This window comes from Mustela lutreola, chromosome 2, assembly GCF_030435805.1.
Source record: "Mustela lutreola isolate mMusLut2 chromosome 2, mMusLut2.pri, whole genome shotgun sequence".
Classification (NCBI taxonomy): domain Eukaryota; kingdom Metazoa; phylum Chordata; class Mammalia; order Carnivora; family Mustelidae; genus Mustela; species Mustela lutreola.
In genome coordinates this window covers 66965894-66989099 of record NC_081291.1, presented here as the reverse complement: position 1 = coordinate 66989099, position 23206 = coordinate 66965894, and the positions used below count along the sequence as shown (strand labels likewise).

Genomic DNA, 23206 nt, shown 5'->3' with positions numbered 1-23206 from the left:
TAGTATTAAAATGCCCTTATTGGTCTCTTCTAGTCAAGGTGGTCAACGAAGCCCCTATGTTTAGGCTTTCTGAGGCCCCATTACAGTGATTATAGATGAGTTAATAGGGACAGAGAGGAGAACGCTGTGGGGGATGGGGCATCAGTCAGCAAGAGAGTTGTAATTTTCTGGAGTGAGTGAAGAAGATGGAAGAGTGGTGGTGGGTGAGCCTCGAGCTACACATGAAGGGGCTGGGTGTCCATCTACCCAGGATCCAGAAAGGCTGCCATGGCCAGGCCAGCAGTTACAGAAGGGTACAAGAGTGACAGGTGGAACTGAAATAGGGAAGGGGGCCTATTTTTTTAATTTTTTTTAAATATCTTTTCAGCGTAACAGTATTCATTGTTTTTGCACCACACCCAGTGCTCCATGCAATACATGCCCTCCTTAATAACCACCACCTGGCTCCCCCAACCTCCCACTCCCTGCCCCTTCAAAACCCTCAGGTTGTTTTTCAGAATCCATAGTCTGTCATGTTTCACCTCCCCTTCCAATTTCCCTCAACTCCCTTCTCTTCTTCATCTCCCCATGTCCTCCATGTTATTTGTTATGCTCCACAAATAAGTGAAACCATATGATAATTGACTCTATCTGCTTGACTTATTTCACTCAGCATAATCTCTTCCAGTCCCGTCCATGTTGCTACAAAAGTTGGGTATTCATCCTTTCTGATGGAGGCATAATACTCCATAGTGTATATGGACCACATGAAAAGGGGGCCTATTAACTGAAACTTGGTAAGTGAAAGAGTTGGTGTTTCTCCCCTGTTGTTGTCCCTTTATACTTTAGGCATGCAGAATAGCAAGCAACCAGGCAATTTTCTTCTGTAAAGAATTTAACTGGTTGAGATAGCATGAGTTGGCTGGTTCCCCAGAGGAAAGCGTTGGCTCATCTGGCATTTAGAGACTCCACTGTAAGTGTTAGCTTCCTCTCCTACTATTCCCTGACACATCCACAGATTTTCTAATCAGTCCTTTTGCCTTATTCTTAAATGCAAATGGACTACCAGTGTAGCCTGAGAATACAGGGGCAATGCGGTACATTGAAAAAAAAATACAATAAACAACAAAATAACTGACTTAGAAGGAAATAGATTATTTAGGGGATAGAAGAGATTATATAAATTTTAAAACCACCATAAACTGTATGTAATAAATACAAGGAGATTTAAGAATATATTTTGTCCATTGGGAAATGGTTGGAATGCTATTTCTTTTTAAAGGGAAGAAACAAGAAAAGGGGGGGGGGTTTCTTAAAGATTATGGTTGCAGAGACAAAAATTTAGTAGGATAAGAAGATAATGGTAAGAGATCCACCAGTAAGCAGAGCTGAAAGATAAATAGAAAAGACAGCTAAAAGATCAATTTATAAGGTTCTATATTCAAGTAATAGGAATACCAGAAAAAGTAAAGAGAGAATATTTTAAAAGTTATGAGAGACAATAGAACAACATTTCTCAGAGGTAAAGGACAACATTATTTTTTTAATTTAATGGTCTCACCAACTTACAAGCAGGATAAACCAAAAATATCCTGGATACATCATTTTGCAGTGTTTCTGCTCCTAAGATTTAAAGAAAATTCTAAATGCGTACAGGATGGTGGTATTGGGGAATATATGTCAGCTTGTAACAGAATTAGAGACATACTAAACAGACCATCAGACTCCTGATTAACAATATTAGAAGTCAGAATATAGTAAAATAAGGTTTTCAAAGTTCTGAGAGAAAGTGATTTGAAACTAGAATTTTATACTTTCCCTAACAGTCAAGTATGAGGTCAAAATACAGTTTTCAGACAAGTGAGGACCAGATAGTTTACCTCTTTCGGAACTCTTCCATGGAAATAACTCGAGATGGCATCCAACAAAACAAAAGTGTAACCGCAAATTAAAAAAAAAATTACCAATTTAGAACAAGGGATCAATGAGCTTCAGGAATAATGAAGCCAGCAATTGACAGAATAACAGAAAGTAGCAAAATTTTAGGATAGAGTGTGAATGAAATATGTTTCTTCTCTAAGAAAAAATAAAGGCAATCAAAAACTCTCAGAAAAATAGAAATATGGTCAATATGTCATGGTTCAAACATAGAACAAAATATCATGGGATTTTGAGCAAGTAGAGGGATATAAGGAAGAGAAAGGCTTTGATACTAGAAATATTCTCCCTTAAGTGAAAGTTGAGTATTCCAGGAGTTGAACTTTGCACGTATAGAAGAGAATATGTAATCATGACACTTGGCTTGGTTCTACTGTGATCAATAATCATGTAGCCATATAACATTAGCATTACTTATTGGTTTTCAGTTATACTATAAAATATAAATGTCCTTAAATTTGACTGTATAGAGGTAAAAATAGAATGACCGAAGTTCTCTTAGTTTCTTAAATTGGTGGGTCAAAAGATACTGTAAACTTGATGAAACAAGAAATGCTACTAAAAATCACAGAAGTCATCTGCTGAATAGTACTACTTTTTTTTTTAAGATTTTATTTATTTGACAGAGAGAGACATAGCAAGAGAGGGAACACAAGCAGGGGCAGAGGGAGAGGGAGAAGCAGGAAGCCCGACGTGGGGCTCAATCCCAGGACCCTGGGATCGTGACCTGAGCTGACAGCAGACACTTAACAACTGAGCCACCCAAGCACTCTGGAATACAACTTCTCAAATTGTGTTTGCTGAATCAGCCATATCAGCCTCTTTTGGGATCTTGTGAGATATTTTAACAATCTGACCAGCTGATTCTCTCTTTTTTAAAAAGATTGTTTATATATTTATTTGAGAGAGAGAAAGCACAAGTCAGGAGAAAAGAGAGACATGGGGGGCTTAACCCCAGGACACTGGGATCATGACCTGAGCCAAAGACAGTCGTTTAACTAACCCCTGACCAGGTGATTCTAATGCAGCTGATGTTTGAGAACCATGGCAGGAGAGGAGTTAGGACTAATGATTTGCCTGTCAAAATTAGGAAGGCAGAGGAGAGAAAAATTCTTGTCCATTGTGTCAGGAATTCAGTAAGAGAATGTCTAAATCTGATTAATCATCAAAAGAAACACATGTGGATGTGGATAATAGTGGACTTGGTATAGGAAGGTATGTGGCAGGGGATCATTATTCCTTTTAAACATGTGATTCATTGATTGAAATTAAAATGAAAGAAAAATATTTTTCTTAGATTGGAAAGATTGTCCAGGAGTCTGGGAAATATTCTGGGAGAGTGATCCTTGCTTTTTCTCCTTTTCCTGATTGGGGGGGGGGGGGCAGGGGGTAGCTAATTTAATGACCATCCACCATGTGTCTTCCAGATGTTGACTCAGTTTTAGAGGGAGAAAGATTCTGAGAGTGAGGCCCACTCTAGCAAGCAGAGCTGAGTTTCAGCCCATGTGTGTATTTATACGGCTCCACCAAGAGCATCTAACCTCTTTCCTAGGAAAGAATAACCTCATCAAGTCCTGTTGCCAGATAACATTAGGATTTAAATATTGCAGTGTCTTCAACTAAAAGGCACCGAGCCCATATTGGTACATGGGGTTGTGCAGCGAGGGGGACTGCATCCTGGTGAGCCTTTGGAGTCGCTGCCTGCCATCCCAGGTGGTGGAGTTCAGGTGAAACAGCTGCACAGACAGGGTGTGTAACATGGAGGCAGTGACTAAAGCCTGTGCAGTGTAACTCCCAAGGGATCTGTGGCTTTCTCTGATGAGCGGGACAGGCAGGAGGCTAGGCCTCCCCACTGTGAAGAATGGTGTTGGGAGAATGTGGGCTATGGGATAAGTGCTAGGCCGTGTGAGTAAATAGTCGTACCATTGCCATAGTGCTGAGAACCACCTAGGATCCTGGGCTTTCTGCAGCCTGATGAACATATACTTCACCTTAAAAATTGAAGGAAAGTTGGGGTGCCTGGGTGGCTCAGTCAGTTAGGCATGTGCCTCTGGCTCAGATCAAGCCCCACATCAGGCTCCCAGTTCAGTGGGGAGCCTGCTTCTCCCTCTGCTCCTGCTTGTGCTTTCTCTCTCTCTCTCTCTATCTATCGATCTACGCATCTATCTCTCATAAACAAACTCTAAAAAAAATTTCAAGAGAAGTAGAGACCTACCTGTTCTCAGGGGATATTGAATACAAAACCAAGCAACAACAAGAAAAAGCATACCTTAACCTGAAAAGTATTTAAAAGGACTGTAATAAATCCAAAAGCAATTTAGTGTCTACTCCATATAAGACCTTGATAAAGAGAGAAGACATTACTGCCTTCAGTGGGCTTACAGTGCAGGAATAATGTGTACAGGGAAGAAGGTGAGATTCATATTAGTGTGTGTGAGTGTTTCACTCCCGAGACCACATCCAGCCAAGAAGAAGGTGTTTTATGGACAGAGGAAGAATGGGCTGGAGCCAAGAAAGCAGGGTTTGGACACTCGAGGCAGGAGGAGTTTGACAGGCTAAATGAGAACGAAGGACTGATGGATGACTGATGGTCTTCCATGTGGCCGAATGTCTGGTTTTGGGGAAAGGGGCGAGGCCGTGAAGACTGGGACTATAGTCATGCTGTCTAAGGTTTTGTTCACCGGCCACAGAGCCAGACTTGTTGCTATCTGGGACAGGCAACCATTACATCTTTTTGAGTGTGGGGAGACCAGAGACCTTCCTTGGGGATACTGGTCTCCCTGGGCCTGGAAGCACTTGGGAGCTCTCACAGTGGCCCCAGGAAGACCTTGCTTGCATGTGAGTTCTCAGAGGTTCAGTGTGGAAGACCCAGAGAGTTGACTCATTATTAGTTCCTAGTGGTTATCAGCTGCTGAAACAGTATGGAACTGAATGGAAGAATTCTGTAGGGCCCCATCTGGCCTGTGTGCTGGGAAGGAAGCTAGGTCCCTTACCTTTCCCCTCAGGTGAGCATACTAGTGGCTATGACAGAAGACCTGTCTTCAAACCCTCTACACAAGGTAGAGCTTTGAAAACTCTGGTTGCTCTCAGGCTTGCTCAGGAGGTCCCCAGAGACCTGGCTGGGGCTGGACTTCCAGATTGCCCACTTTGTAGACAAATGTTAGGTTTGTGCTGATGCATTACTGCGGCAGTAGAAAACGAACGTGTTCTGCACCCCCAGAGAACCCCAGGGCAGCTTTCTTCCCCTGGCTTCTCTGGGAAAGGAGCATAGTCAGGGGCTCACAGAGTGAGATCAGGGTCCCAAGCCAAGGCAGAATGTATGCACCCAGTGGCATGGGGCAAGTGACTTAGCTCCTGAGAGCCCCCTTATCACCTGTCACTTGGTGTGCCATCATCTGCTCTGCCTGCCTGGGAGTGATTGTGGGATCTGTGAAATAATACATGAAGGGCATTGAAATGATGAGGCAGCATTAGATTCTACTCTTCCCTTCCTGGGGGGAGGGAGGGGCAAGTCATCTAGCCTCCAGAAGCCTTCCATCTCTTCTCCAGTGAGTGGAGGGGACAAGGCAGTTTCACAGCATTATTGTGAGGAAAGAATGGGGCAAACCTTGTGAGCATCTCAGCAGGGATGGAAGAAACAGATGCTCCACTGAAGCTGATTCCTTTCTGCTGGGGTATGTCCAGTCTCAGCTGGTCCCTGAGTAGGTTCCCCGGGAAGCAGGCAGTGATACTATCCAAGGGCTCTGGCTGGTTCTTCGTATGGACCTCTTGTGATCTTCAGCACTGGTCCTTGCCTGTCAGGCCCAGAGATGCCCCTGTCCTAGAGGGGATGGTATGGAGGTGATCTATAGCACCAGCTCAAGCTGGAATGGTGTGTGAATCCCCACCTCTGCACTTCCTCTCTCCTGCCACCACTGTAGTCCAGGCCACCATCATTTCTCACCTGGACCAGGTCATTTCTCTTTATAATGCCTGCCACCTCCATAGTTTCCCTCTGCCCTTAGAAGAACATCCAGACTCTTGTTGAGGTCCACAGACCCTGTGCAGCGGGGCCCTGGCCTCTCCAGGGTCATCCAGTGCTGGCTACACGCTGCATGCCAACCACCCTCAAACTCACCAAACCCTCTCCTGCCTTAGGCCCTTTGCACATGCTGATATCTCTTGTAGGAAGCTCTCACTGTGTCTTTCTCACAGCCTGTTCTTCATTTTTCAGGTCTCAGCTGACATATCACCTCTGCAGAGACCCATACTCCTCTACCTGTATTCCCTGACTTAACTGTTTGATTCCTTCATGAAACCTGTCAGTTTGTTATTATTTTGTCTAATGGCCTTTCTGTCTCCCTCACTTGAATGGAGGCACAAAAGGGCAGGGATCTATTTTGTCTCATTTTCTATTGGTTCTTGGTAGCTGACAAGGTGCCTATCCCTCAGTGGCTGTTCTGAAAGGACACAAGGCCAGGGCTTCCTGCAAGGAGTGGACATCCTATCAGAATTTCTTCATTGACAGATTCAGCCAAGCTGTCTAATTTTTTAAAATGTGCTCTATGAACTCTCTGGGAATTCCTTCCAGGCAGGAGAGCGTGGTGTGCAATCAGGGTGATTCACTAACAATGGTAGTCTGTTTGTGCACGTGTGAATGTCCTTTCCAAAAAACAAGGTGGAGGAAATACACCTAGTGAAGAAAGAGGCATTGCCTGTGTTGAGAATACTCACTTTGTCTTCTTTCAAGGGAAATGGGGGCTGTTTTACTCTAATGTGAATTTGGAATTATGTTGAAGCCATAAATTTCAGGCCTCCGTTGTGCTGGAAATCGTCACCCCCTGTCCCCTTCAGTGCCTGTGTGTGTGGAAATAGAGCCCCAGCCTTCGAGAACTCACTGTTTGTTCAGCTTGGACATGAGGTAATCGTTTCCCAGGTGAGGCACCCAGGTGTCTTAAAAAGCCAGCTTGAAGGTTTATTTTCGTTATCACATATGGAGTCTGCTGAACATTGCAAAGCCAAGGGGTCAGAAGGATGAAACAGAGAGAGCATGTCACTGAAGACCTGGGCCAGATGGGTTTCAGAGACCATCCAGTCTGCTCGGAGTGGGGCAAATTAAGCATTTGGATTCAGGGGAGCAGTTTGGTCCAGCAGAGGAGGGGGCAGTGTTAGAGGAAGAAGTTTCCGCCCCCATCCCTGGTCCAGCCAGATCACCCCGTCCCCTTTCACAAGCATCAGCTGCTTGTCCTCAGCTTCTGGGTAATCTTTTCAGAAAGGGCATCTCGGTGAAACACATGTGAAGGCCATCTAGCTTCAACTATGTGGGAGGAAGACATATAGTTCAGCTTCCCCAATGACCACAGAAGTCCCGTTACATCTCCGTGTCTCTGGGTTCTCCTCCAGCGTTAACCCCAAGAGCAGAGGAGAGGTGACTCCCATCTCTCAAAGGCTGGGCCGTACCTGGTAGTGACCCATGCAGTCTGCAAACTTTCTTCTTTAGTGCTTCATCTCTACAACTTACAGAAAGAGTGTGTCCTGATTCCCCACAACTCTTTGTAGGAGAATATGGTGGTTTTCCCCCAAATCTGCAGGCCTGTTGGGTTTTCTTTCCTTCGTCCTGCCTTATGGAAAACCTTGCCCACGAGCCCATGCTGTGTGTGTATAAACAAGTGAGGACACATGTCCTGTGGATAGTCTCTGCCTGGGGAAGAAACATTAGCCCCGCCTTTGTCACCTTCAGAGGTGACTGAGGAAGTCAGAGGCCAGGCCTTGCTACTTGAAGTTATACCTGGAGCCCCGCTGAGGTGAGGCTCAAGTGGGTGTGTGAGAGGGGTCTTGCTGGCAGCTTCTCCAGTCTTCCTCCCTGTTGCCCGAATGCATCTGGCTCTGCAGCCTTTAGATATACAGCTAGTGTGTTCTACTTTTTCTCTTTTGGCACCAGCACCTTTATTCCTGGTTCTATTTTCTGCCTCTCGTGACTAGTTAGTAGTAGCTGTTTAAAAAAAAAAAAAAAAAAAAAAAAAAAGAATTGATAAATGAAGCATAGGACACACAAAGATTCCAGGATGAAAAATCAGGGGAGAGCATTTCGGGACCTGGGGGCCAGAAGGTCTCTAGGAGCAAGTTGATATTAAAAGCTGATATTAAAAGGCAGGGGTTGTAGGGGGATGTGAAATGTGGCCTGTAAAAGGCCAGCCAGGCCCAGGCAGTCCTGGAGTCCAGGGTAGCGAAGAGGCCAGGTGCAGTTCCCCGTGGGCCAGCTCAGCTCTTGCTCGTTTCTCATAGAGGTAGAGCCAGACCATGGGAAAGGCTGTCTTTAGGCAGAGGGGAGTGTGCTGTGAACTGCAGGGCCATGGAGTAAACCGAAGGATACCCCCAGACAGAACTTAATCACTTCCAGTTTTTTCATAAAGACATGAGGCAAAATTGGTGCTGTGTTTGCTTTAGAGGAAGACCAGTGGGACTGTTGTTCTCCCATGATTTCAAAATCTAAAAGGATAATTTGTACAGACCCTGATAAGGAAGAAATTCCTCCACTTTAATTTTATGAAGTATTTGTCTTTCATTTATTCCTGTGGACATGATATTTTTTAGAAAGCAACTCTGTCTGTATGACCTGATTTTAAATACCAGGCAAGGAGATATTTCCTTTCTTCATTTGGGCACAGGGCTGAACCCAGAAATCCTGGGACCACCCTGAGTAGTCCCAGTGTTAAACACAGTGTTGGATTCTGGAAAAAGGAGCCCATTAAGACAGAATTGGAAAGAGAAACTCATGGCATTTACACATTTTTTTTTAACCCTGTACTACGTGCTGGGGGTTACAGACATGGTTTACGTATGGCCAGGCCTCTGGGAGCTTCTATGGGACTGGGAGAGGAGCAACAGTTCAGAAATGTATCACCCATTGTCCAGGCAGAGACCCCCTGCTAAGTCACATTGCCCATCATTAAATGCTTCACTCATGTTAGCTAAAAATAGCCTTCTTGTTTGGCCCCCTTGGGTATGGGATATGAAAAGCATATATTCCCACACAGTCCAGTTGTCCTATTTTCTCAGGCCTCAGCATGGATGGGGTTGCTATAGCAACCCTGTAAACAGTATCTAATCTGTGTTAATGATTTTATATATATATTACTGCAAATATCACCAAGTCCAAGAAATTGACCCTCCTATGAACATGACAGCTGGAATAGGTGAAGAATCCTACTTCCCACTAGATCAGAAGTGAAGATTTTTTTTCCAACATGACTTTGAGTAAGGGAAGTGGGCACCCCATGGCTTGAATGCCCAGGCAGCTTCCTTTCTGCAGTCAGCCTTGGCCAGGACAGCCACTGAGCTGCCAGCCACAAGCCACACATCCCCAAGGCTGTGTTGGCCTTGGTGGCCACAGAGTTGGGAAGAAAGCTCTAGCCTCTGTACTTTGGCTCAGAGAGAGCTGTAACTTGAGCTGGATTCATTGTATCCTTTTTTTTTTTTTTTTTTCTTGGATGAAGAGAATGGGGAAATCAATAGATAAATATTTTAGAACAGGAGTCCACAAACTGCAGGCTAACTCTGGTCTGCTGCTTATTCTTATAAATAAAGTTTTATTGAGACACAGCCATGCCTGTTTCTTCACATGGTGCATATGGCTGCTCTCACAGCACTAGTTACAACAGAGACTGCACAGCCTAGAGTGAAATGGGTTTACTAGATACCCTTTACAGAAGAAGTCTGCTGACTCTGTTCTAAAAGAAGCAGAGGAAGGATTTGGGGAGGAGGAAAAGTAATCTCCATGGAAATCTGGGTGAAGACCAGAGTGAGGCAGGAGCCAGCATGGAAATGTAGTCTGTGAGTATGAGAAGGCTGCTGGGTGTCTGCATGTCTCTGAAGCCTGAGGCAGGAAACGGTTGTCTCCTGAGAGAAAGCATTTATCTCTTTTTACCAGAGAGGAATTAAGAGATGGTGGCTTCTCAGATCTTCCAGGTAAAGAAACAGACAGGGCTTTGCCAACCAGTAGGTGGCTGCTGGAGGGAAGTGGGATAGACTGTTTCCGGGCTGGTGGGGAGTTTGTCCGATTCAGACAGCCAAGCTTGTGTTTGCCTAGAACACCAGGGAGATGAGGGGCAAAGGTGGGCAGAGGAATTTCTTAGAGGCCTAGAAGCCACAGGTTCCTTATCAGAGGCTCTACGCTTGCATGTCGCTGAGGGATGGGTGTGGAGCTTTGGCGAGGATGATCAGTGTATTAGCATTGGCCCAGATTGGAGCATCCACCATGGGGCTCCCCATTTCAGTGGTCACCAGCTCTCAGAGCACCACGTGGTCCTCTAGGGTTGACCAGAAAACCTCAACATGCCAGGCTCTGGGGACCGGCACAAAGGTGAGCAGGACCAATATGGCCCCCATCTTCATGGAGCCTAATTTTAGCAGGGGACACAAACAGGAAACATGTAATTATAAAATCAGTTAGTTATGACTGAGATGAGCGGTAGCAGGAGAAAGTGCCCGGAACTACAAGAACTTAACAATGGAAGCCTGAGCTCGTGGGGGGCTCAGAGATGTGGCTTTGGTTTGCTCATGGAAGGATGCAAAGACACACCCCGGGTGAATGAGGTGGAGGAGCTAGAGACCGGCTTCAGTGGAGGCCCTGCTTTTCCTATGGGAAGATGGAAGGCTAGTCTGAGGGGGTAGCTGGCACAAGAGAGCCAGAGGGACAGAGGTGAGGAGGGTGGGGACAAGGTCTTGTCAGATTGTATACCGCAGGATGATTGAGGTCACATCCTCTTTATCACTTCTTACCCACATCCCCCCCTCACCCAGCGGTGGGGAACCCAACTGTCCCTCTCGCCTGTGACCCTGGAAAACCTTACACCGAAAGGAGCCTGTCAGCAGGGCCAGGGCTTGGTATCGTGGGACTTGAAGCTTATATAATTTGGGAGGAAAGTTCCCTTGAAGGAAAATGTGAAATTACAAAAGACAAAGTTAAGTTCAAGGCCTCAGTCAGGGCATGACAAGGAGGGACCTTCACTTTCAATTTCAAAGGTGAAGCCACCTTCGGTGCTTTTCCCCTCATCCCTACTCTCAGAGAGCCTGCCTCTGTCTCCGAAGACATCCGTGCCGTCCACATCAGCTTCCCACTGTTCTCTCCTTGCTTGAGATCACAAACAAAGACCCAGTGTCTTCTAGCAAATTCTCCTGGAAATCTGGCTCTCTCCTTCCTCCTAGTAGTGTCCAAAAGAACTCGGGAATTTCCTTCTTTTGCCCAAGACTTCCATGATCTCCCCCCCCCCCCCCACCCGTCACAATGAAGGCAGGGGAATGTTGGCTGGGGCGCTTCATTCTTTTGGAAATGTGACGGAGGAATATGAATTTCCATAGGCAGAAATGTTCTGTCTGGTAGGTCTAGACTGTCTATGGGCCAGCAAGTTCACTGGAGCCCACGTTGGCACTCTGAGCACTGCCTGGACATACCCTGCGGGACAGGAACAAATCCCTTGGAACTGTGTTCTGTGGTGGGGAAAAACCCACAGGCATGAGCAGTGACAGAGGAGAAGTTTAATAGTGAATGACTTACAGCTGAAAAATGACAACAGGCTCTTCTCTCCCAAATCCAAAATGATCAAAGCCACTTCCCAGTAGTGAGCAGTGTCTGTCAGTCGGGAACGTGGGGAGTCTGCTGTCCTTAGATGAGACATGTTAGAGCACTCCAGAGCTCCAGACGAGTGTAAGGGAGGGACCGGCCACCCTGCTGTGGGGTATAGGGGAAAACTAACTCCTCCCAAGGTGCCGCCCCCGATTCCCTGGCCAGCCTCCACACAGGCCCTCAGTGCACTACACAAGCACTCTGACCAGCGGGCTGGCTTGGCGCACTGAGAGCTGGGCCCCAGCGCTGGGTGAGGCCTTGGCCATTGAGGTCGGATCTGTTCTGGAGGCTGCCCACCCCCTACCCCTAAGATGCGGGAAAGGGTCGCTCATCCCTGGTGTGGTGCCCTCAGCCTGATAGCCACAAGGCCTTTTAGACTGTTCTCTTTGCAACTAAACATTATCATATCCCATCACCCAGGCAGAACCCACCTTCATCAGAGACTTTCTGCCTCCCCAAGAGAGCAAACAGAAGGAAATAACCACACTGTAATCTAAGAATTCTTTACACAACTGGATTATTATTCACACACATCTGACAGCGTTTAAAGATCTTCTCAAGGAAGAAGTTCCTTCTTGAGGAACCTACTAGAAGAAACACTTCAACAGACTGAGACATGAGCCACAGGAGGAAAGCATGCTGCAGCCCAGCCCCCCACTGCTGTGGGCTCCCCCAGAGGAGGAGGAGGAGGAGCCCTCACTTTGGTGGGGGGGCTGGCTTCCAAGGAGGAAAGCTTTCACAGGAGTTCCTGCTGACTTAGAAAGAAATAGTTGGCTGATATTTACTCCTTTGCCGTTAAATCCTGTTCTTCCTGTCTTCTCTCCCCTACAGACCGTCTTTGAAAGGAACTGCCGCTCAGAGGACTGTGCTGCGGACCTGCAGCTCCAGGGTCAGCTGCTGCTCTCCAGGTAACCCAGCTCTCCTCCTGCCACCTCGCTCTGGGAGGCTCCTTTGTCAGGACCCCAGGCCCGAAGCCGGAATGTGCAGAGTACCACGCCACCCCACAAAGAGATAACTAGAATTGGTGGGATACAACACTCTACAACAGTATTTTATAGCTTAACAAGAATGTATATGATACAATAATTTTTTAAAAAAAGATTTTATTTGAGAGGGAGCAAGCTAGATAGAGTGTGCGCACTGTATGGGAGCTGAGAGGGAGAGGGTCCAGCAGACTCCTGGCTGAGCTGAATAGGGAGCCCAGTGCAGGGCTCCATCCCAGGACCCTGAGATCATGACCTGAGCCAAAGGCAGAGGCTCAACCCACTGAGCCTCCCAGATGCCCCTGCAATAATTTTAACAATAGCTATCCTCTGGTGGGGATGATTCGCTCTTTGTTTCATTTACGGTTCTGCATATCTCACAGATTAGCCTGTATTTCTGATTCCTGTGAGTATTTGTGTGATGAAGGGAGTATTTTATAGTTACTCATTGTATGAGATTGAACCATAAGAAATTGCCAGGGTTTAAGTGGGACAGTTCCTATGATTTGACTTAATATTATAATAGGATTCTTTTCATGTTTCCCCCTACATTTAACAATGGCATCTGTTTTCACAACAGGTGAAGGCTCTTTGGTGGCGGGAGGGTGTCCCGGGAGGGTGTGCCGGGAGGGGAAGGCGATGTGATCCCCAGGAACAGACCGGCTCTGTTGTTTCAGGCTTCCCTCCCCCAGTATGAGAGTCCTCCTGGCAAAGGTAAACCACACAGAGGCCTCCTGTTTCCTCTCTGCCAGCCTTTTATTTTAGACACCTTGTAGGATGAAGGTGCTTGTCCTGAATCATTTGGCCACATTTCAGAGAACGGTTTCCTTTCAAAGACAGTTCCTTTGGAACGTTTGTTTTAGCCTAGGGGCTGGAACATCTGTCCATACATGTATTACCATTGCTCAAAAACTGTCCTCACTTTTGATACTTCTCCAAATGCCATTTTATGTTCCTTATTTGTAACCATGAGAGTTAAGTTTGGGTGGATGTAAGAAATATCCCATTATGAACCAGTGACTGCACTGAAACACACTTTGGTTGATAAATTATCTATTATTTATCAAAAAGTAATACTAAGATTCTTTTACTTTTGTTTTCATTTATTGGACAAAAGATGATATAACACACACACACACACACCCCCACACACAAATACTTCTCCAAGCCACTTAAACGTTAATTAGCATTACTTTGACTTCTGATAAATGTGGTAAATTAAAATGGCACACATTTTGCCAAGCTGAGAAAATGACTTCAAATAAAAGAAGTGGATATCAGAATTTTTTTAAGGTAAAGAAGTTCCTGCAGTTATTGGAGAAACCAGTTCTAAAGAAAGTTCACAAATTATCAGGCCATTACTTTCAGTTTTAAATAGGTCTTCCAAAAAGTCTTAGGGACAAAGTAACATAAAACAAAAACACATGAATTTGTGTTGTCGTGAGGCAGACAGTAAATGTTGGAAGTTTGTTTTGGATCAGAAAACTTTATGTGGTGGGAAAATGTTCACTTGCTCCAAGGTTAAGTATTAGGTTAGTGAAGTCCTGATGTTCCAGCTGCCCATTGATGGACATAGTCAAGTTCTTCTCTGTGCCATTTTGCATTTCTTGTATTAAGACATAAAACCCAAGTCTCATGGTCAGTAAGCCACTGGTGGTTAAAACAACCTCGACTGCCCCTCAGGAGTGTTGATCAGAACCAGGTCTGCTCTGTGGGCCCAGAAATTGATAATTTGAGAACAGTTACAGTGGCCAGTGTACCAGTGAGCTTTAGCCACAGAGAAAGGCTGCGTAACAAAGCACCTCAAAACTCAATGGCTTAAAACAGCAGTCATCCCTTTTAATGGAGCTGCCAGTTAACTGAGGGTTAGCGGGTCCAGGCTGGGATCAGCTGGATCTTGGCTGACTTGTCCATGCATCTGGGGTTCAGCAGAGAGTAGGTTGATCTAGGCTAGGTTTGGGTGGCCAAGTTTAGCTCTGCTTCATGTGTCTTTCATTGTCCTGCTGGAACCACTCGGCTAGCATGGGCTTATCCTCATGCCTTGGCAACAGCACAAAGGGCAAACAGAAACATGCAGTAACCCTTAGAGTCCCAGCTCAGACCTGGTGCACTGTTACTTGAGCCTTACTCTGTTGGTCACAGCAAGTCATATGACCGACTTCCAAGTCAGGAAAATATTCTCTTCCCCCTTAACAAGAGGAACTGCAAAGTCACAGAGAAGAGGACCTAAGTTCATGGAGGGGTGAACTGGGACCTAAAAGACAGTCTGCACTACCACGTGAAGCAGAGGACAGCTCTTTCCTGATATCTTATAGTTTCCAGGGATGTTTCAGCCTTTCTGCTAATTCCATCATCCTTGACTTAGACATGGGACCTAGAGACTGGGTAAGGAGATTTTCTGAATCTCAGAAGTGGTGCCCTTGGATGAAAGCTATGGTACTGTCCTTAGGATGACTTATTTCCCAGGAGGCTCCCCTGGTCTCTCAAAATAGCCTTTTGTCTAGATCCCGCATTAAACCCTCATTGTATCTTGGGCCCCTGACTGTCCCCAGAGGAGTCATCAAAGAAACATTAATTGGTAATTGGGTGGGGAGAGATACAATACCAAATGATGGTTTTCCTTAGACCTTCACGTAGAGCCAGGTACAAAGTGAGGGAAGTCACAGGCATTAAGCTGCTGATGGAAACCAGGGTCTGAATTTGGTTGACAAAGTCTTGGTTGTTGAACCAGAACTGAGCTGATCTGGTTTATTACTGAGCTCTGTTGAACCATGATTGCCCCAGGTGGGAGCCGTGATTGCCTCTGGGTGGGATGCACATCCCGTAACTGTTCAAATCAGGGAAACACTGGGCATCAAGCTGCGGACATGACTGGTGTGTGTGCCATGATCTCCCGGCATGCACTGTGTAGGTGGGAGAGGACAGCTCCCCACCTCCTCTGGATGAGGCTGTCCAGATTGTTTCTATTGAACAGAGCTGAAAACTCCCATTTGTAAAATGACGCAACTGTGTTTTGTTTTGTCTGTCTGAATACCCAGAGTATCTAAGATTACCGCACCTGTGATCAAGATAAAGAAAAAGAAATGTAGACTATGGCAGCTGATCTAAAAATACATACGTATATATTTTTATGCCTCCCGTAGGAGATGAGTGGAACATTTCAGTGCCTTCTGGCCAGCCAACCTGAATAATGAAAGAACTCTTAGGGAAAGTGAAAAGACACAGTAAATATTTACGAAGTTAGAAGAACCATCTAGTGGCCACATGTAATGGTCCTATGTTGGTAGCTTTAACAATGCAATTATCACAGTGGAGATGTGGGGTCAAGTGTATGTCCCAGAATCCTTGGCTGTGAGACAGGTAGCTCCATCCATGAAAAAATCAGCCTTCGAGACTAGGATTGCTGCACCCAGAGAACTATTTAGAACCTGAAACAAATTATTCTTCTCAAAAGTGCAAAGTGGCCAGAATCATCAACTGCATAGCATGTGGTAGAAGTAAAGTCTCATTTGATAAAGAGGAAGAGACCCCTGTCTATGGAATGCCCACCATGCCCTGCATGCCCTTGAGGGTCATCAGTATACTTAGATAACACCATACCTTACCAGCTGTGCAACCTTGGGCAAGTTGCTTAACATCTCTGTGCCTGTTCCCTTATCAGTAAAACAAGAGAAATAATAGCAACACCTTATTAAGTTATTCCAAATATTTCATGAATTAAAACATTTAAGTGCTTCCAAAAGTGCTTGGCATATAATAGGCCCTCAGCAAATGAGAGTTAGCATTAGTCTTTTGTTGAATCCTCTCAGTGACACTAGGAAGTAAATATTATTACACTCCTTTTAGTGGGGAAGATACAGATGCTTGGGGAAGCCAGGTTCCTTGCTCAAGCCATTAAAGCCAGGAGTGGCTAATTCTGCATGTTGCTCTCCTCCTATGCACTAGCCTCAGTGGCTGTTGGGGTCTGATACCCGCTGGCTCTGGACCAGAAGTATCAAGCCTGAAGACCTTGGAGAGAAAGTCCTCTGTGAAAAGTCCCATCCTGAAAGGAGGTGGATGGGTTAAAATATCCGTTATCAAGAGGGCTTCCATCTGTCCCTGCTCATGCTCCCTCACGAGCTGTCGGACATGTGAAGCTTTACACCACAGCGTTCCCCTCTGGAGATAGTCGCTGCCTATCCTGCCGGGTCGGTGGTGATCTCTGCATTGAGTCACACGTTTTTAATCCATATAGGCTGTATTTTCCTCTCCATGGAGGGCCTCAGATTTGACCTGAAACATGTGGCTGTCACATCAGCACTTTCCTCAGTTGTAAAGCCGCCATCATTGTTGTTGTTTTATGAAGGAAGGTGAGCAGGAGCTGATCAGAAACCTGGAAAACTTATGCCCTGGCCAGAATGTTAGCCTTCAGATTTACTGTTTTTCTCCTTTGCTGTCTGTCCCAGATCTGGAAGAAAAATGCAAAAGAAGTTTATTGACTGGGAGCAGCTGGCTTTTTCAGTTGCTGTTTCTGGAATCTCTGGAAACAGGAATGGTTTTTTTGAGGGTTTATTCTTGAAAGAAAAATGAAATGCTCCCATGAATAGGAGTTTTTGAATGAGTGGAAGGATTGCTCATCCTCACTCGTCTCTCTTGGAATAAGTCTTTGCTTTTGCTCTGATGTGGGTTTCCTAATGGGAAGCAGCAGGTGTGTCTCCCACATTTCAGGAACACTTCAAGGCTGAGTGGACATGTGGGTAGTCTTTCTGTGGGAGTTACCTAGGCAGAGGGTAGGATTTGGGCCCTGGGGAAGGTAGTTAGCCGACTCAGGCAAGCAGAAAGACATTCACACACTAGCGGGGGAGGGAGGGTCTTGAAGGAGGCAGTATCCTTCCAGAGTGCCTAGCTTCTACGCACCGGCAGGAAGTGACACGATGCTAGTATATTCATTTATTTGACAGATACTAACAGAGCCCTGGCTACGGCTATACGAGGCTTAGTGGAAACAAATAAGGACAGTTTACTGCACCACGATGCAACACTAGCATATCAGTTACTTATTGCTGTGTAACAAGTCACCCCAAAACTTCATGCCTTGGAGAAACCACTGTTTATTTATCTCTTGATTCTGTGGATCATCTGTTTAGGCTGGGCTCAACTGTTTGGGTCTTCTGGTCTCCTGGGCTCCCTCACAGATCTGCAGCCAAGTTCAGGTTGGCTGGTTGCCTCTGTTTGTGATGACTGGCTTATTGTTGGCCAGGGTTTCTCACTGGCCTCCACGTGGTCCCTTGTCCCCAAGCCAGCAAGCTCAGTCTTATTCTTATGGTGGGGCAGGTATCTAAAATCTAGGACAGCAAGGCACAAGGACTCATGAGGTCTAGTTTCATTGTCACACTCTGTTGGCCAAAATGAAGTCACAGGGTCAACAGGATTCAAGGGGTGGGGACATAAACTCTGCTTCCTGGTGGGAGAAGCTGCAATGTCACATGACAGGGGATGTGAGTGGAGAGAAACCATCAGTCCGTTCATCATACCCAGCTATCACAGTGGACGGCTGCTGCTTCATCCTGCAAGGAGATGCTCGGGAACCGTGGAAAACACTCACCTTACCGTTACTGCATCAGAGGGGCCAAGGGGCTGGGGTATTTGACTCTCAGTCATTGGTTGTGGGCTACTCTGGGGTTGGGAGGGTAGAGAAAGTTAATTCCCTGGCACCACCAGCCTGTGACAGCAGCCTTGTCTGGTTCTAGAAAAAGACCCTTGGATACAAAAATGCAAACACTGGCAGCTAGAAGTCAGCAAGACTGAAACAGTCCGAGGGGAGTGGCAGGGGCATGGGTTATGTCTGCTACACCCACTTTCTCAAAGAATCTCAGTTGATGAACATATTCTGGAGTTTCTAACAGGAGTGTTATAGCACCTTTTGGCCCCAAGGCTTCTTCCCTTTAAAACTTCCTGAGAAGGCTTGCTTTCCAGTGTTTTGCCAAATACCCAACACTCTCCATTACTATGGTAACTTTATTACCTATCACATTTGTTTGTATCTTACTGCTTTGTCCTTCTCTAGCAAACATGACCACATAATGCCCACATGCTGAAGAGCATTTGGGTTTTAGAGCAAACCCACAAGCCAAGCACAGGGTTGGGAGCCTTGTTCCCATTTTCCGGAGGACAGCAGCAAAGTCAGGTAAAGGATGTGTCCACAGCACATCCCAGGCAGAGACGATAAGACCTCTGGCTCCTCCGTCATCCTGGGAGGAACCTGAGTGGAGTGAGGCCAAGCAGCTGTGTTTCTTTGGAACCCTGGCTCTAGACAGGCTAGGGATGAGCACAGAGGGTGACTCTGTGGTTCTGAGATGCCCTCTCTGTTGTCCTACAGAGTAACCTAGGCAGGGTAAAAATAAGCCCAGCTTGCAGGAGTTCATGGTTGGTGGTTTGTGTGTATGTACTGGCAGCCACAGCATTTCAGGGGCAGAATGGGAAGCTGATAGGCAGGAACTAGAGTCACTTTTCTGAGGTGCAACAGAAAGTTACATGGCAGTGACAGGAAAAACACGTGCTAGTGGATTTCTGAGTTCAAGTCCAGTGTCCTAGCCATTAGACCCATCTTTTGTGTCTTCAAATGGCCATGGCAACTTGGGGAACGTGGGCAGTCTCTGACGGCCAGTACGCTGCTAGCCAAGTGGAAATGACTTGAGAAATTTCCTATCTCAGGGTGGATCTGAATTGTAGTTTCCTAAACGGCCTACCAGTCTCAGTGCAAGGTTGGGGACAGTTGGCCACCACTTAAGAAACTGACCATGTTCCCTTGTTGGGCAGATTGAAAACATGGAGGGGAGGTCACTTCGTTTTCAGGCATCCCTCCCACTCCCCCACGCCCGACAAACACACACACACACACACACTCACACACACACACACACACGAGGAGCAGAAATCTATCCCAACAAATACTGGATTTCAGGGATGGCCTTCTGCATGCTGAGCAGACATGGGGATTTTCCATCTGGATAATGAGAGGATGGGGAATCCATAAAGTACATGGAAGGCAGGGCTTCAGAGTAACCATGGCAACCGCGGAAGCCCCTGGGAACGTGCCTGCCCATAGCCCACCTCCCTCCTGAGCAACCTGGGGAGCCTGGGTCTACTTCACGGGTGTACCTAATAAAATTTTTTTTATTTGGTAATATTTTCCTTGGCTTCCAAATAGAGCCGGCCATTGGAAGTTTTATGTGTAAGCATCTTTCCAGCAGGATCAAAATGATATGGCTGTTGCTTTCCCTCTCCTTGGACTTTTAAGCTAAGAAAAGGAACTATGGAGAGAAGGTAGTAACTAGACCCCTCACCTCTCAAGTCGAGAGTGGACAGGAAGACACATGCTGTTTCTTTGCGAAGGTGTTTGCGGTTGATTCTGTGGCTGGGTCAGTGGTCTCTTGCCACCGTTACTAACCTACCCCATCGTGGAGCAGACTATTATTACTGTATGAAAAGCCAGATTCCAAGGACACGTAGTTGTTTTGTTTTCCAAAGTAAATCTTCCGTCACACACCCTTCTTGTTGTCCTGCACACGCCTCCTCGTGAGCATCCTTCCTAAGTTTGTTCTGGCCCTGCTGCTCTCCACAGAGGCAAAACCCAAGACAACTGTGGCCAAGGAGGGACGAGCCTTTGGCTTTGTCCCTAGTGGTCACCGGCCCCCTCCCTGAGAGCCAAAGGTGACGGACTTGGGTATTAACATGGACCACCCATAAGTCACGGTTCCTTGCAAATTGCCATGAGAAAGGAGATACAATGTAAAGAACTTCTAGATTTTATGATTCTGCTTTTCTGACCCCATGCCAGGTGATTTTGACCCAAATATGATGAGGCTGGGTGGATGCTATTGGTGCCACACCCAGACCCTTTGTACTGTGCACGTGCCCAGTCCCAGCTGCCATAAGTGTCAGCTGCTAAGGGCTCACAGCTTCCCCTCCTCTGGTCTGGAGAATGGCCCTCGCTTACTGAAGTCACCTTGCCTGGGAGGTGTCACCCACCCCAGTGCAGCTCTCAGCCAATGACTGACCCATTTGGGGGATGAAAAGGCCAGCTCCTGTCTCAAGTGTAGGTAATTCCATGCTACAGTTTGTGCTCCAGAGCCCCCTGTGAATTAGGAACTCTCCCCAAGACCACAGTCTTGCTCAGCATCTTCCCTGCCCCAGCCTCCTTCCATGCCCCTTGCTCCCCATGGCATCTCTTGAAAAAGCACCTGAATCCCTGTCGGAGACTGCTTCCAGGGAAACTGACCTGACATCCTGTTTGTTCGTTCTTAGATTGCCTAGCTAGGCAGTCTGATTCTTTTTTAGGAATGGGAGTTTTTAGAGGAGATGAAATCCAATGTGTTTAGCAGATATCAGGAAAAGAGTTGCCAATAGACTGTTCACCTGCCCTCTTGGAATTGGAAGGGTTTGGGGGGTTTTTAAAAACCAGGCCTATGGGGTGATGTGTAGGAGGTCCCTTCAGGTGGTGAGAGGGATATTGTGTTATTCACTCACTCACTCACTCACTCACTCATTCATTCATTCATTTTTCTAAGTGCGTGAGCAGGGGAAGGGACAGAGGGAGAAAGAGAATCTCAAGCAGGCTCTGTGCAGAGTGTGGAGCCCGGTGCAGGGCTCAATCTCATGACACTGAGATTCTGACCTGAGCCCAAACTAAGAGTTGGAAACAACCGACTAAGCCACCCAGCCTCCCCAGGATTTTGTGTTTTTAGGATTACTTCTGATTGCTTCTTCCCCAGGACTTTGTTTTTAAAGAGGGCTCTGCAGACACAAGGGATAAAAGGAGAGGGGGATACCTTGGTGAGGGATGGCTTTCACTGCACAGGTCCTGACTGGACTGCTGGGCTCTTTTTAAAGAATATTTTCTGTGATAATGGAATTTGAACAAGAGGTGAATGCCATCGTTTCGGTCGACAGTTGTGTTTCTTCAAGAACAAAAATGAAAAGCTAATTTTTAAAGCATTCCTTTTGTTTCTTTCTCCTCATGTGGAAGAACACAAAAAAATTTAGCCTTTTAAGCCAAGAAAGAGAAGATTCTCTTTATACCTATGTACCTCCCTGGCCCACCTTCCCAGGTTCATCAGTTGTAAAGATGGCTCATTGTTAGTCCAGGGACAGTGGAATTGAGGTGAAGGAAATCCACAGCATTTGTAAATATCTTATTATACACCTTTCAGAAATGGCTTTCTTGTCGTTCCTCTCTCCCCCAGCATGGCCTCTCCTTCCCGTCATTAAAGCAGCCCCACTCCCTCCCCTTCCTATAGGACAGAGGCTCTAACCCTGGTCAGTATCCTCTTAGTGATCTGTGTATAGGGTACATAGAGTTTGTGAACCTGAGTAGGAAAAAAATCTCTATGTTCACTAACTTCAAACTGGAATGCCATATTTTATTCAACTATCAATGTAGACAACAAAGCTTAGGAAATATTAGGGGGACTCTGACTGTCCACATAGAAATCACTGATGCTTTCCTATCAAGTTACAAAGTTGCAGTTGTTTCAAAATATCAATTACTATCATCCCTATTTCAAAGTTAGGGTAGTTACTAGACCCACTGCCAAATCTTATTACTTAATGTTACCAAAGAAAGAACACATATTACTAAACCATATGTTTTAAAATGCAATTATCATGTTTTCGTATGATTGGTTTCTTTGAATCTGATTTTTCATCTTATGCATTTTAAAACATCATTCTGGTAAGGGGACCGTTCATTTCAGGAGACCACCAAGAGTATCTGGTGACACAAAAAAACAAGCTAAAAACCCCTGTTCAGAAATTTTTCCTGATTATGGGAAAAGATATATGCTGGAGAAGCCAATGTTTTGCTTTGTTAACAGGAGTAGACAGAACATTTTTATTATGTAGAACTGGGATCTCATTATAAAATTGTTGTCATGTTATATTTTTCTTTTTTAAGGTAAGACCAAACTTGGAAACCACTGAAGGGAGGGTTTCCCTAACTCTCTGTCTCCTAGGGTCTAAAATATACTGATTAAAAAGTATACATTCCTCCCTTGTTCTTGGTTTATTAAAGACACAGGTAACTGTCCATCAGAACTTTGATGAGCTCAAGAAAATTAATGCCTCGGGCCCAAGGGAGAGAAAATGGGCTGGGGAGTGAATGTGGTGCCCACTTTGTGGACAAGTGGGCCCATTCACGGTTGTTCGACATGCTCTGTCTGCTATGTGTATTCTTGTTTCTGCCTTCAAGGAACCCCAGAGAACCCAGGCAGGCAGACCTATATTCTCCTTGCTCCTAGGGCTCCTCACCACACAGGAAAAAGGTTTCCAAACGGGGGAGGCTTGTCATTTCAACATGTTTAATTGTCTGTGACCATTTAGGTCCTCCATTTGCTCCTTGAGCTCAAAGCACGGAAAAATTATGGCCACAGCTGACGTCCTTGTCAAGGGACCACAGTGGCCCTGCCGATTTGGGTTCTCTTGAGTTATCTGGCCTGCCAGCTTCCGTGAAATGAGGATCTGCTTCTTGCATTTTGGGTGTGTGGTGGCCGGGTTTCAGGAGCAGCTGATGTGCCATGTAGGGTGACGCCACACCATGGCTGGGTCGGCTCGCACATCGTGGTCTTATGACATCACATCTCTGAATGGCGTGCAGATTTGGGGAATTCTTTTGTGCCCTCCCCCCACCCCAAGTACTCTTTGTCTTTAATCCAGTTCTTACAGT

The 23206-nt window shown here is 46.0% G+C and overlaps 1 protein-coding gene across 2 annotated transcripts in view; it reads left to right on the top strand.

The window, feature by feature from the left end:
* Window positions 1-23206, top strand: part of ITGA9 (integrin subunit alpha 9) — a 326629-nt gene that overhangs the window by 168510 nt on the left and 134913 nt on the right. For both annotated transcript variants that reach the window (XM_059162100.1, XM_059162101.1), the window contains exon 17: window positions 12353-12429. In XM_059162100.1, coding sequence (XP_059018083.1) covers window positions 12353-12429 — 77 coding nt within the window. The remainder of the gene's footprint in view (window positions 1-12352; window positions 12430-23206) is intronic.